Raw genomic sequence first — 13,692 nt, 5'->3', positions numbered from 1 at the left:
TCAGGCTTCACAAACGCGAGTCATGTGCACATGTGGGCGGTCACCAACCTGACAGGAGGGCTGAGACGTTGGAGGCGACTGCAGAACTGCGTTGGTGTCTCCTTGAGGTCTTTCGCTGTACTGCCTCCCTAACTGGTCCACTCCAAAACTACAGTCCCCAGAATGCAGCAGTGCTCTCTGGCTGTAACACTGGCCTGGGTACAGGTTCTGGCTCAGATTCTGGCTCTCCATCTGTCCTCCTGTGGAAGCGCTCTGGAAGTAGCTGATGACATCAGGAGAGGAAGGGCCACTGGCTGAGGTGTCTCCTTGTTCCCTCCTCTGAAACAGCACCTCCTCGCTGAGGCCCAGCTGGGCCGACAGGTAGGAGATGTAGCGGATGGTGAGGCGGAGAGTCTCTATCTTGGTCAGAGTCTGTCCAGCAGGAGCCACAGAGGGCGGCAGGTAAGACCTGAGGTGGTGCAAGGCCTTGGTCAGGTCCCTCATCCTCAGCTTCTCCTTCTCGCTGGCGCTTTCCCTCTGCTTGCTCCGGATCCGTGTGGCTCGGCCCATCTTCCTGCCACGTCGAGACAGGGAATACGGAGAAGATTTTAGGCTTTGGGAATATCCACTCTTAGCTGCTGTGGGGGTGGACTGTGGAGGCTGCTGGTAGGAAGGGGAGAGGCTGGAGTCCATGGAGTGGACCGGAGAGAGGGTTTCTGGAGAGGAGAGGCTGGAGAGGTCCGAGTCAGAGTACCACTGGTACTGAAGGCTGTAGTCAAGAAGAGGGACCGAGGAGGTATCCATGTTGTGTGGAGGAATCCTGTGTTCTGACTGGAAAAACTGGGAAGCAGTGAGTGCTGCTCAGCTCTCCTTCACTGGTTTATAAGTCGGAGCTAGGCCGCAGAGGTGTGAAGTGACACCTCCGCAGATTCTTACAGAACACTGTCTAAAAGCAGAGGCCACTGCCCCTCGGCACACACACACACACACACACACAGTGGGACCCCGACTCGGTCCCTCTCCCTCTGCTCAGTCTGGGAAAGTCCAGCTACAGGAGTGGAAGTGTGAATTTTAACTCCTGCAGAAAACAATAAACATTTTTGCTTTTGGAGGAAGCCAGATGCATTCTGCACATGTTTAAGATTTGTTTTGAATGATCAGATTTCTTTTCCATCTTTTTTCCACATGTGGACGCAAAAGTCAGCAAAACAAAGAGAAAAAGGTGTGAAAATCCCAGTTTGGGTTCACCACCATTCACACATACTGCCTAATCCTGTTTAAAGGAACCTGTCTCACCCAAATCAACAAGTTAGCAGTAAAATAAGGAGTAAAAAAAAAGGCAAACTGACTATAAGCAGCTGCTGAATACTGAACAGGCTGCTTTACAGACACACATTGGTCACCACTGGGATATGCAACATTCATTCCAACTTTGAGCCCTACACCAGTTCCCATTATCCTCTCAATCTCCTCCAGTTTGCATCCCACCATTTCTCACCAGCAAGTCAGACATGACATGAGCTCCTGCTCTTTCTTTATCTGGATCATGGATGTGAAGCTGAAACCTGCTGTTTGATGTGCTTGTGGGAAGAAAATCCACATCTGAAATGAGGGAAAATGCAGATATAATGAAGTTAAATGAAGCTAAATGAAGCCTGATGTTGTCTGTTCAGAGCAGAGGCGCGATGGTTTCACACTGATGAGAACTGATGAGTCTGAAGGTGTCGCTTCACACCTTGGCTGTGAGAATCAGGACTGCCGGACTGGCTCCCCATCTCTTCTGCCTTCTCATGGAAAAGAGTTGGAAGTTTTTATGAAAGCAGGTTTTAAGGTACAGTAGAAAGTTTTGGATTTACATCTTTGTAAAGTCAAACCCGAACACTTTAGAGGAAAGAAGTTCAGCCCGCTCCAGAGAAAAAAAAAAATGTTTAAAATGCAACACGGCTACACAAGGTTTTGCTTACGTGCACAGATTCCAGTGAAAGTGATGTTTTTATGCTGAGCGCTGTGGTTTCACTGGCTTTTTCCTAATTTAGTCAGATTTCCTGCATCCTTTTTTCCTTGTCATCCATCACTTTATCAAGGTTAAAAGCCATAAATAATGACACAAGATATCTGCAGAAACGGTGAAATTGATTACAAACAGGAAAAAGGAACATAAATGAAAGCATATTAAGTTGCAATGTGATTGAATGGGAAGTAAAACGGTGAAAAAGTGTTGAAACGTGTTTGCTGTGTCAAGCCGAGGGCAGAGTGAACCAGGGCTGAACCCGCAGCTCGACCCTGCCAGCCACCCTGACTGAGGCGAGGTTGTGGGAGCCTGGCTGGGAGTTTGGCACCTCTGGGTGGACGCCCACCCACAGCAGGCTCAGACTCTGCCACCTGTCTGGGTCTTCTCTGTCCGTCAACCTTACTGTGACCTCAAATCTGCTCCGTTTTCATGGAAGGAGATCATTTATGTCTGGAAGTTATACGATATAAACGTAAAAATCTGACAATCTGGACACTGGTTTAATGACCTTGTTTTATCATTAAAGGTTTGTACGGTTAATGTGAGCTCTCTGTATAAGTGGGAAGGTTAAACTGGACCCCGGCTTTGCCAGCACATCCCACAGCACATGAAATGGGTTAATGACTTCTTAAATGGAGTCCTTTTCATAAAGACACATCCTAGAAGCCTTGCTGCTTTTTCCTGCAAGCCATTATGGTGTTGATCTATAATTTGGACTCCTAGTAGTTACAAAGCAATGCTGTATGCTTATTTACCATCTTATATCAGTAAATTGAGATATAGGAGTGTTAGCTTTCTTATTGCTTATATGAAATTGAGTGGATGCTTTAATCCACAGGTGTCAAACTCTCATCCTTGAGGTCCAGTATCCTGCAGGTTTTTGTTGTCTCCAGGCTCCAACACACCTGACCCAAATTAATAAATAGGTTGACAAGTAGCAGTTGGATCCAGCTGACTTGAATCAAGTGTGTTAGAGCAGGGAAACAACAAAAACCTGCAGGATACCGGTCCCTGAGGACTGGAGTTTGACACCCCTGCTGTGGGACACTCCACAATGCCAATGTAGCCATGTCGGCCTCATCTACGATGAGCTGCATATGTTGGTTCCTGCTGAGCAGTAGCGTGCTCTTAATGCTTCCAGTTCCATGTGATGCATGATGGTCTCTTTAGATAGACGCTGTGCATTGTTTCTGCACGTTTATAACGATTTAAGAAGTGAAAGTTTCAACAGAAAACGGCTGCATTATGCACCTCGTGTTTGGACGATTTAAACGTTTAAACTCCGGTCTAATGCTGGACCATTTAAACCCCTGCAGTCCTGAAGTGGATAAGCACTACAGAAAATGGATGGATGGACAGTTAAGGTGATTTTTTTCTGGTATTTATAAAGCTGGAAGTGAAGTTTGGCACACAAACTGAACCAGTGTGCCGGAACAGACTGGCCATTGGGTATGATGAGCATTTTCTGAGGCTGACACGTTTTCTGTTTATTGGTCTGATTGAAGCATAAAACTTGGTAAATCTGTGACCCAACAAATACTGGGCAACCCGCTCAAATTTTTAATCACCAAACCTCTCCACTGTGGTCTTGTACCTGAGTAATTCACACATCCAACCAGTCAGCCCAGAGCTTTCAATCTGAACCAGCAGCCCATGAAAAGCACTGATCTGCAGCCCATTGGTTCTGCTCTGAACTGACTTTACCGATCAGATAAACTCCATTTGGCTCTAATCCAGCGGATGCAGCTACCTGCCAGAGCCGAAAGGAGAAAACACTCAGGAGGATGATAGCACGTCAATAAAGCAGCTGCTTCACTGCACCTTTGTGTCCTCACATTTATGAAATGATTTAATGACGTAAGTTTTCCCACCAGGACAACGGCTGGTTAACTGGTTGTGTTGTCTGGTTATACAGCAGATCCTAAACATTTATATCTTCCTGAACTAAACTGTCTTATGGAAAGTGAGAAAATGATTTACAACCATTGTTGTTCAACATTAACGGCAAGTCAGCATCCCTCTGATTTTATTATCATTTGCTTATTAGTTGCAGGTTGAGAGTCAGATGCTTTTGGGTTAAAATGTTACGGATGGTGGAAGTGTGGACCCAATTGCAGGACGGGATGCAGAATCAAGATGTTTTATTCCAAAAAGCAAGACAGACAATTAACTCAAACACAGAAGACTGAGGATCAACTAACACAGAGAAGCAAACGCATGAAGATAACAAAAGTACAAGAACCAGCGACTAGGAACATAAAGCCATGGAGGGAGTATCTGGGAAAAGGTGAATGAATCAGAAATCATACTAGGTGAGCTAAAGAACAAGAAACTAGAGATGAGGGAACTAAACAAGGAAAACTGCAAAATAAAAACAGGAACTAAAAAGACACAAGAAATCCAAACCATGACACAAAACGTCTTAGAGGCAGCTGCTGCGTAGCAGTTTATGGACAATATATGTCATTTTTATTTATCAAAATTTATACTTGTAAAATTTCAAAATGCAATGTTTGTCTTTTTAACAAAGAACCATTGATTGATTGACCACTGATGAAAATACAAGCCTGGTTTGGGGCTGTACAGTGGAAGAGTGGTTAGTGCTGTGGCCTTCTAGCAAGAAGGTTGCTGGTTCAATCCTCAGCTGGGGGGGAAGCTTAAACAGAGTTTGCATGTTCTCCCTGTGTATGTGTGGGTTCAAAGACATACATGTTAGGTTAATTGGTTAATCTAAACTTTGCTTCTGCAGTGAGTCTTAGTGGTTGTTTGTCTCTGTGTGGCCCTGGCGCGTTGTCCAGGGTGTACCCTGCCTTTTCCCCAAAGACCCTTTGTCTGACTAAGCGGTTATGATAATGGATGAATGATCCTAGTTTAACATGTCCAGAAGAGAAGAACAGCAGCAGACACAGAGAAACTCCTAACAGAGTTTTCATCTGATCCATCACGTCTCTCTGCTTTCTGCTTTCTTTCTCCATCAAACATCTCGAATGTTCATCACTGTGGTGGAGTTTACATGTTTATTTTATTAACAAATTACACTTTCTGGTATCATTTAAAGTGTCTTTTCTCACTGATTTCTGCTAACTCACAGCATGGTTTTAGTTATTTGAAGAAGTTTCACAGCTGATATTCAGATATGCGGTGTGTATGATTGTGGTTTGTCTTGGGACAAATAGCCAGCGATGATTTTTTTTTAGTCCTTGTCCGTCCCAGTCTGTGTGTGTGTGTGTGTGTGTGTCTTATATTCCTTGTGCACTACTTTTTGTTGCTTTGTATAAAAGTTAAAAACACAAATGGTGACTATTTTTACCTCTGGCAGAGCTGTTTTTTTTAAAATCCCAGCTTTTAAAGCCCTGCTTAGCTTGCTGTGGATGTGAATTTGTTCTTATTTAAGCAAAATTAACAGCAGAGGAGACGAAAACCAGTGTTGGGTCACCACCTGATACTCTTTGGGTGTGTGAGGTGGTCTTTCCGTGTAGGCACCTGTCAGTCTCGCCTATCGTGGATTATCTCCAGATTTAACAACATCTGTAAAGATGTGAACATGCTTGACAGGATCCTTACAAACTCATGTTCTGTGAAAACATAGAAAACACCTGACTTCAATCTGTGCAAAAAAACAAGGTCTAGATCACTTTTTTCTGAAGGACCGGTATCAGATCCATCTCTGGCTAACTGGGAGTGTTATGGCTGCTTGTTTTCTTGCTCTTCAGCCTCCTAATTCTGATAATCTTCAGCTGGGATCACTTGCTCAAACACAACTCTGATTGCTGCCTCCTGGCTGGGATTGGTCCTACCCGTCAAATGCTCATCTCTTTCCTGCTCATTGGATAATTGGAACTCCAATCACAGCTGCTTCCACTAATGGCTTGGACTTAAAAGACACCTGGAGTCCTTCTCTGAACGGCAACCACTGGCTCAGTAGTGGTCTGCCCTCAGCTTGCGTTGGCGTTGGCGTTGGCGTTGGCGTTGGCGTTGGCGTTGGCGTTGGCGTTGGCGTTGGCGTTGGCGTTGGCGTTGGCGTTGGCGTTGGCGCTGGCGCTTTGAACTGTTGTATTTCCAGAGGACTTTGATAGAGATGTATTGTTTTCTCTTGTTTTGTTCTTTTTTTGCAGTTCTTAAATCTTGTTTGTGGATGTGAAACCAGTCATGTTACATCTGTTAGTTTTTTTTTGTTTTTTTTTTGAATGGTTAAACTGGTGCTGCTTTTGTTTGGAAAACCACTTTGAGTTTGTTTTCCTTTTGGTTTGGCTATTTTGAGGCCATTTCTGGTCTGTTCTTCCCCCATTGGACAATGAATCTGTATTGGTCCATGTGTACACCTTCCCACAAGTCTTTCTTTTGTACGGCTCAGTTGCCCTAGCAGAGTGTGGGTCGTAACGGGGAGCTTTCACCATGTTAGACCTTTAGAATCAGAGCACCAAATGCAAACAGGTGGCTGAGAGTCATCTTTCATGACGTACGTAACTTTTAATGCAGCATTGTGTCACATGGAATGTGTAAAGATCGTATTTGGGCTCCATTTGATCTGAGCATGCTTGACAGCGTCAGAGTAGATCAGTTAACAGATGAGAGAGCGCATCTGCAACAAACCAACACACAGCGACACAGTGTGCACGGGAACATGGAGAAGGCATATTGTTAGCCATCTTGTGGGGTTGACGGGAGCTGACTTCCAGGGGGTGTGAGGGTGAGCATTCAGCAAATTGAGGGAACTTCGTGGAAGTAGAGAAACGTGGCTTTTCCACATCTCATGTCTGATAATGTTACATATTTATAGGTGTTGTAAGCAAAGCCACGGCCTTTAAACTAAGACTTATTTACAAAGCTTATTTAAAAAGTATTATGCAAGATTTTACTTTAACCTTAAATGTTGTTAAAGGACAGAAACAGGAATATTCCAAGGCCGGGGTCTCCAAGAGAAAGATTTGGATTAACCCTTTAAAGGACACTCAATACCTTGAAATTAGATATATTCACCTAAAATGGTCCGTCTGGTGTGTACCAAGACCTCCATTCTGTTACTTTTTTTTTATTATTATTATTTGTTTTATGCTGAATATGAAAGAAAATAAAGTGATCAAAAATAGTCACTTGCCTGATGAAGGATCAATGATAGATAGCCTAAGGTTTATGATTTCCAGAGATGAAAGAAGCAAAACGCCCATGGATTTTATATAATGATTGCTTTTGTCTGGATTAATCCAGTTTCTGGGCCGTGGTGGTGCAGCGGTGGCGGACTGCTTCCAGCTGAGTTCAAGAGGTAATGGGTCCAGATAACTATCTGAAATCCTTCATCAAATCAAATCAAATCAAATCAACTCAAATGAATTCATAAAGCACTTTTCATCCCAAACAGCAGCACAAACATGATAACAGTGACTAAATATCAGATAAAACATAAGCTTTCACATACCCAAGTATATAATTTAGCCAAATTAATAACACACACCTAATCATTCATTGTTACTCACACATTTATACAATTAAAGCCCACAAACATCTCCCCCTTCCACACCAACCAATCTATTTTACATGAACAAACTCCAAAACCTCATATCAGACTTGATGCTGCTGAGAGGAAACAATATCGACATGAGTGTCACCGTATCCATGACCACATGAACTTCCCCTATCATGGCTGACTGGGTCCCACATTGCACCCATTAGGCTGCAGAACAGGATCCCATAAACCACCCAAACAAAGGCCGCCACAGCAGCAACTCTGCAGACTGAGCAGGTGTAGCCCCCCCGCCTGTCTGAGGAAACATTGGTCTTAACTAGAAGATGAGAAAAGAGTCCAGTTAAACGTATGGTACCAAACAGAACCATAACCAGACTGATGAGAAAGCACCGGCATACTGGGAGCTGCTGGATGTTTCAGTTGAATTAGATTAAGTTTATATTTATCTTCATATCTGTTATTTTTCCAGAATCAATGTAGCTCTGAATGTGTTGTATTAATTCCACCAGGATGGATCCAGTCAAATGACAGATTATAAACAACTTGATGTCCTACAGCATCACAGCGTCAGTTCAATAACTCAGTTTATTGTTGTTTAAATTCTGCAGCTTAATTTAAAAACATCTTAGAAAGGAAATTAAGACTTTATAACAACATCATGAAACCTCTGCAATCCAACTCAAAAGTTGTTGTCTTGTGTTTTGTAAGGTTTTAACCTTAGGAAATGCCTAATGGCGACATCCCCTCAGGTGCACAACCAAAGGAAAAAGAGGAGGAAGAAACACAGAACTCCAATATTGGCAGAGTTCTGGCCTTTCTTTTTTTAACTTACATTTCTTGTCTGTTTAACATGCACCGACACCTTTCCACGGACACCTTTCCCCTTTCTTACAGTTCACATCCCTCCACCAGTATATATAGACTGGAACTATATCCACTTGTACCCAACACAGGACTGTATTCACAATTACAACCATTTAAAACATACAATACAGCTTAACTCTAAATACTAGGGCTGTGACGATATGCTTTTGTCCCGATTCGATTCCGATTTTTTGGGTGCCGATTCAATTTAAATTGCGACTCTCGCAATTTTTCGATATTGCTAACTTTTGTGGAATAACAGCAAAAGAAAAAATGTATAATACTTTTGTTTTTGCTCGTCATTTCTCTTGATTTATAGGGCTATAAAGCCCTAGATGACAAGTTAAAAGATCAATAAAAAAAATTTTTTAAAAAAGACAGAAAATTTTGTAATGGATTATAGTTATTTATTTGAAAAAAAATCATTGTTTTTTTTTTTTTGTTTTTTTTTTTACAAAAAATTGATTTTAAAATTGTGAAGCAAAATAATCCCGATTTTCGATTTTTCGATTCAATTTTTCTACCCCTACTAAGGACTATAGAAATTGGCTAAATTACATCACACCTTTTGAATTTACTTTAATGATCAAAACAAGAAACACTAATAAAGAAAATAAAGATTATTACTTCTTTCCCAATCCCCATCCCCTCCCTCGGGCCAAGGTCAAGGTTAACTATATTTATATAGCACATTTCCAAACAGTAACACTGCTCCCAAAGTGCTGAACAATATAAAAGAACACACACAGAAAACAGTACAGTAATACACTATTGTGACCAACTAATAAAAAAAAAAAAAAAATCAGCCTGAACGCTTATGCAAAGAGGTATGTTTTAAGCAAAGACTTAAAACTCTCAACAGAAGTTGCGGCTCGTTTGTGCAAAGGAAGATTGTTCCAAAGTTTTGGGCCTGCCACAGAAAAGGCTCCGTCTCCTCGTGTCTTTAATCTGGACCTGGGACAATGCAAGAAGAGCTGATCAGGTGACCTCAGAGAGCTGCCTCGGTTGGGCAAAGTAAGCAACTCGTTCAAGTAGAAAGGTGCCAAGTTGTGCAGAGCTTTAAAAACAAACAAACAACGAAAGTTTAACTTGAATTATAAAAGGAAGGGGAAGCCAATGGAGGGACGACCGTACAGGAGGGATGTGTTCCTGGCGTCTTGTCCCAGTAAGAAATCACGCTGCTGCATTTTGAACGACTTGTAGTCTGTGGACAGAAGGTTTGTCGAGGCTGTAATGGAGAGACTTACAGCAATCCAGGCGTGATGTTATTAAAGCGCGAACCTCTTTCTCTGTGATTTGATGGTTGCTGTTTTGGAGTAGTTAAAAGTCTAAAAGGCCATTTTTACTGATGTCACTCCTCCACAGTGTTGTGTTGAGGTTTGTTTGTTATTACTCATCTGTTTAATCCTCCTGATTTTGCATGAATTTACAAAACAATGCCGCATCTTTTTCACATGCTTTTATGTTTTTATTTTGCACCTACATAAAAGTACAATGATGCTTGTTTTAAAAAAGGTCTTTAACTTTTTATTTTTTCTATTCTGCTTCTATTCATTAAAGAGTTTTATGTCATCTGGTCTGTAAGAATAAAGCTGTGTGATCATTTTTCCTGTGTATCGTTGAAGTAATTTTGATAATTATAGTGTATTTATATACATCAATTTATATACGTATTAAATAATGATTTCTGCTTTAGTTTGTTGAGAAAAAAAGAAAATAATTTAATTTAATTATTTTAAATAAATGGTAGAAGAATAAATCTGTTTGCCTGATTTTCACAAAGCTATAAATTGATAAGATGCTGATTTGGGCCTAAAATAAAGGCTAAACTGCAAAGACAAATTAAACTAACTAGTTTGCAAAGCTAAATCTTCGCTGTAATTTTAACTTACGACTTTGTACGAAGCAGATTTGGAATTTTTTAATGAACTCAGGTGAGTTTGTAAGAGGTGAGAACTTCACTGACTTTCTGGACAAACCGAAGGCTGCAGGAAACATCAGACTCATTCACAAACTGGTCCATCAAATGGTTTTTATTTATACAGTAGTTACAGCAATATTAACAATTAAGAGAGTAAAATGTTGTTATTAATTATTGTTAATAATTATGATTAATAATTAATTGTTAATTATTTCCAGTATTTATGAAAGACCTTTGTCCAGCAGCTCTGACAGAAGCAACCTAACGCCTCACACACCAACGTAAATAACCAACAACACTGCTGAGTAAGCGTTCATGTTAATAAAAGATTTATTTTTCTTGTTTGGTCTTATTTATCTCAGGTGTGTGTGGCAATGCTGAGTATGTTACTGTGTATGTGTATGTGTGTGTGTGAGTGTGTGTGTGTGAGTGTGTGTGCATGTCTGTGGGTGAAGAGGGGGCTAAGGTGGACACATTTTGCACCGTCGGTGTGAAACATAGCTGGAACTGGAGAGGTCAGCCAGAGGTGGACAGTAAATTTCATCCAGCTGTAAAAGTGTGGCGTCCGCAGAAAACCCGAACAAATAACTGTGAACACAGCGTTTTGGTCTGAGCAAGAAGAGTTGATGAGTTACAGCACATCGGAGGAACTTTTCGTGTTTCCTGTTAACATAAAACCCTGATGAGAGCAGCAGTGATGAGCCGAATCCCACGGTGACCCAAGTCAGGATGAAATTTACACAATGCAGAAAAAAACCTGTCACTGGTCTCTGCAGTCATTAGACATCCCGATACGCCTGCTGGACAGATCAGCAGAGTGTCTTTCACACCTCTGCCAGAGTAAACACATCCTCCTACAAGCAGCTCTTGCTCACACTTGTGTGCTGCCATATTTTTACAAGTCCTCCCATCACCCAGCTGCCTCTGACATGGGAACAGTTTGGCTCAGCTCCTCCCGTTCAGATGCCTGACAAAAAGCACGCTCCAAGGAAACAATCTGATCTGCAAACAGCTCACATTTATCTTCAAATATGTCCTGATGATGCAAAAACAACCACAAAAGTTTATTTATATGCAGCTAAATTTATTTATCTACAATGTTGATGCTTAAAAATCTTCTAGTGTTCATTATCTTATCATTTGTTCATTATGTAAAGCTCTTTATACACTAAACCTCCAAGGACTGTGTGAGATGTTTACTTCTTAACTGGCTCTTGACATATTTACATCTCACAGGAAAATCCTGCATGGCTGCTAATTTATTCCGTTACACTTTTCTTCACTCATTTATAACCTCACATCCAGGGGAGGAGCTCAGTATTTTGGAAAATTCATTTATTAACCCTGTCGTCATGAATAAGATGAAACTTACACCACCACAACAAAGAACTAATCGTGCACATGCTGTTAAACGAAATTCGTAATTCAATATCTCCTCGTTCATTTCAGTTTGGCTTCAGAGGATCCAGACTTTCTTGTGGTTCTTTAAATTCGTTGCTTGAGTCTAATTATTTGAACTTTAGATCGTATCGTTGGTTGGTTGCATGGCCTGGTTTTTCCTTCCCACTGTCGCCTCATGCATGCTCAGGATGGAGGATCAGATCGAAGTCAGGATTCGATGCAATCAGTTTCTACTAACAAGGATATTTATAAATCGGCTTGAAGTGATGTGTCTATGAAGTGCCCTGAGACGACATTGTTGTGAAGTGGTGCAATGCATAAAACACTGAAATGAAACTGAACTGAATGATTTGATCCTGTTTCTTTCACTGCAGAAATCAGATGCAGTTGTTGCAGCTGCAGAAAAATAAATGCATGTGAAAAGAAAAAAAGTTTTTTTTCCTACCAACAGGGTGATTCTTTTAAAGAGTCAAGAGGCAAAACCTTGGCATGATAAAGCATGGTGTGCAGTTTTTCTATAAAATGTGAGGAAATAGGACATGTGCAGGGCAAAAGAAAATGTCAGTGGATGAACTGGGACTGGAAGAGATGTCTCAAAGAAATAAGAAAAAACAATCAGCAATGGTCTTTATAACAGAGTGGTTGTCAATCAAGAAGCCTTTCTGATGGAAGGAAAATGGCGAAGAAAAGGATGAGATATGTCAAATGACACAAGAAGTGGAGGAAAAACCAGAGACAGCAGGTCTGGACCTCTGCACTGTTGAAAAAATGTGGGATCATCTGGACAGAAAACAGAACAAAAAGCAGAAAACATCCAAAGAAAACATCTTTGAAAAGTTCTTTAAAATGCATGTTGAACCCCCTCACCGTCCCTTGTTTTACTGTATTTTCATTTATCACAGCAGTTTTCTTGTTTTCATGGCAAAACTTTGTAGTTTAGTTCAACGTCAACATTAGGTTTGATGATTATTACAATCATTAGAAAAAAACTTGTAGCGTCCAAAGAAAACATTCAGTTTCCGACAAATGCGTGTGAATGAGTCGTTTGACTCAAAAACTAATGAACATGCAAACAGGTGGAAGCGAGGCATGAAGTTACTGGTGCTGGGAGCTTTCTGGTGTCTGGCTGCTGTTCATGGGACGATTGTTTTTATTTTAATCAGTCATGTTTGAACAGTCGACATAATGGCTGCATGCAGACATCATGCAGAGTGAAAACAGAGTTTATTATCAGAAAACATCTGATGATGAAGTAGCTTTTCATAAACTAAAACTGGAGTCGTACCATGATGGCGACTGGCCCTCTGAACAGGAAGTTGTCTTCCTGTTGCCGATGTGTTAAAAATAAAGATAGACGATGAAAGTCTGAATTGATGAAAACACACAACATTTATCTTTTACCTTAACACACTTTTAAATCTCATTTTGGGGTAAAATGAGGTGTATTTTTAAAGCTTGGTATGGCTGCACGGTGGCGTAGTGGTTAGCACTGTGGCCTCACAACAAAGAAGGTCACTGGTTTGAGCTTCGGCTGGGTGAGAGGCTCAAACGGTGGCCTTTCTGTGTGGAGTTCGCATGTTCTCCCTGTGTATGTGTGGGTTCTCTACGGGAACTCTGGCTTCCTCACACCGTCCAAAGACATCCATGTTAGGTTACCTGGTTACTCTAAATTCACCCTAGGAATGGTTGTGGTCAATCTGTTGCCCTGACAACAAGTCCGGATTATCCAATGGGCATTATGGACAAAGGCCCACACCCATTGGGGGACCATGTAGGGCAAACATCAGCATTTTGGACATGAAACAAAATGTATTTTAAAGCCAGATAGTTACACCACAGTGTCTAGTGTATTGCTACTGGTACCACTGGCTGAGAGATGTTAGAAATGTCATTTCACTGTGTATCATTCACAATTTTCACAATGTTATGTTGTGGAACGGTGCCCCTGGAACTCTCTGGGCCCAGGGGTCTGTGCACTTTTATCCAGCCCTGCTTGGCGACCTGTCCAGGTGAACCCTGCTTCTCGTCCAATGATTGCTAGGATAGGCTCCA

General features: G+C 41.4%; 1 protein-coding gene across 1 annotated transcript; it reads right to left on the bottom strand.

Moving 5' to 3' along the window:
- On the bottom strand, positions 1–783 carry LOC306768888 (uncharacterized protein; the record flags this gene model as incomplete). The annotated part of the gene is made up of 1 exon (XM_079257356.1): positions 1–783. One exon carries the CDS (start codon positions 781–783, stop codon positions 1–3), a length of 783 nt encoding a protein of 260 aa, XP_079113482.1.
- Positions 784–13,692: the final 12,909 nt, after the last annotated feature.

This window comes from Telmatherina bonti, assembly GCF_933228915.1.
Source record: "Telmatherina bonti genome assembly, chromosome: 1".
NCBI lineage: Eukaryota > Metazoa > Chordata > Actinopteri > Atheriniformes > Telmatherinidae > Telmatherina > Telmatherina bonti.
Note: the sequence above shows the minus strand (reverse complement) of the source record. Positions and strands in the feature narration are given on the sequence as shown.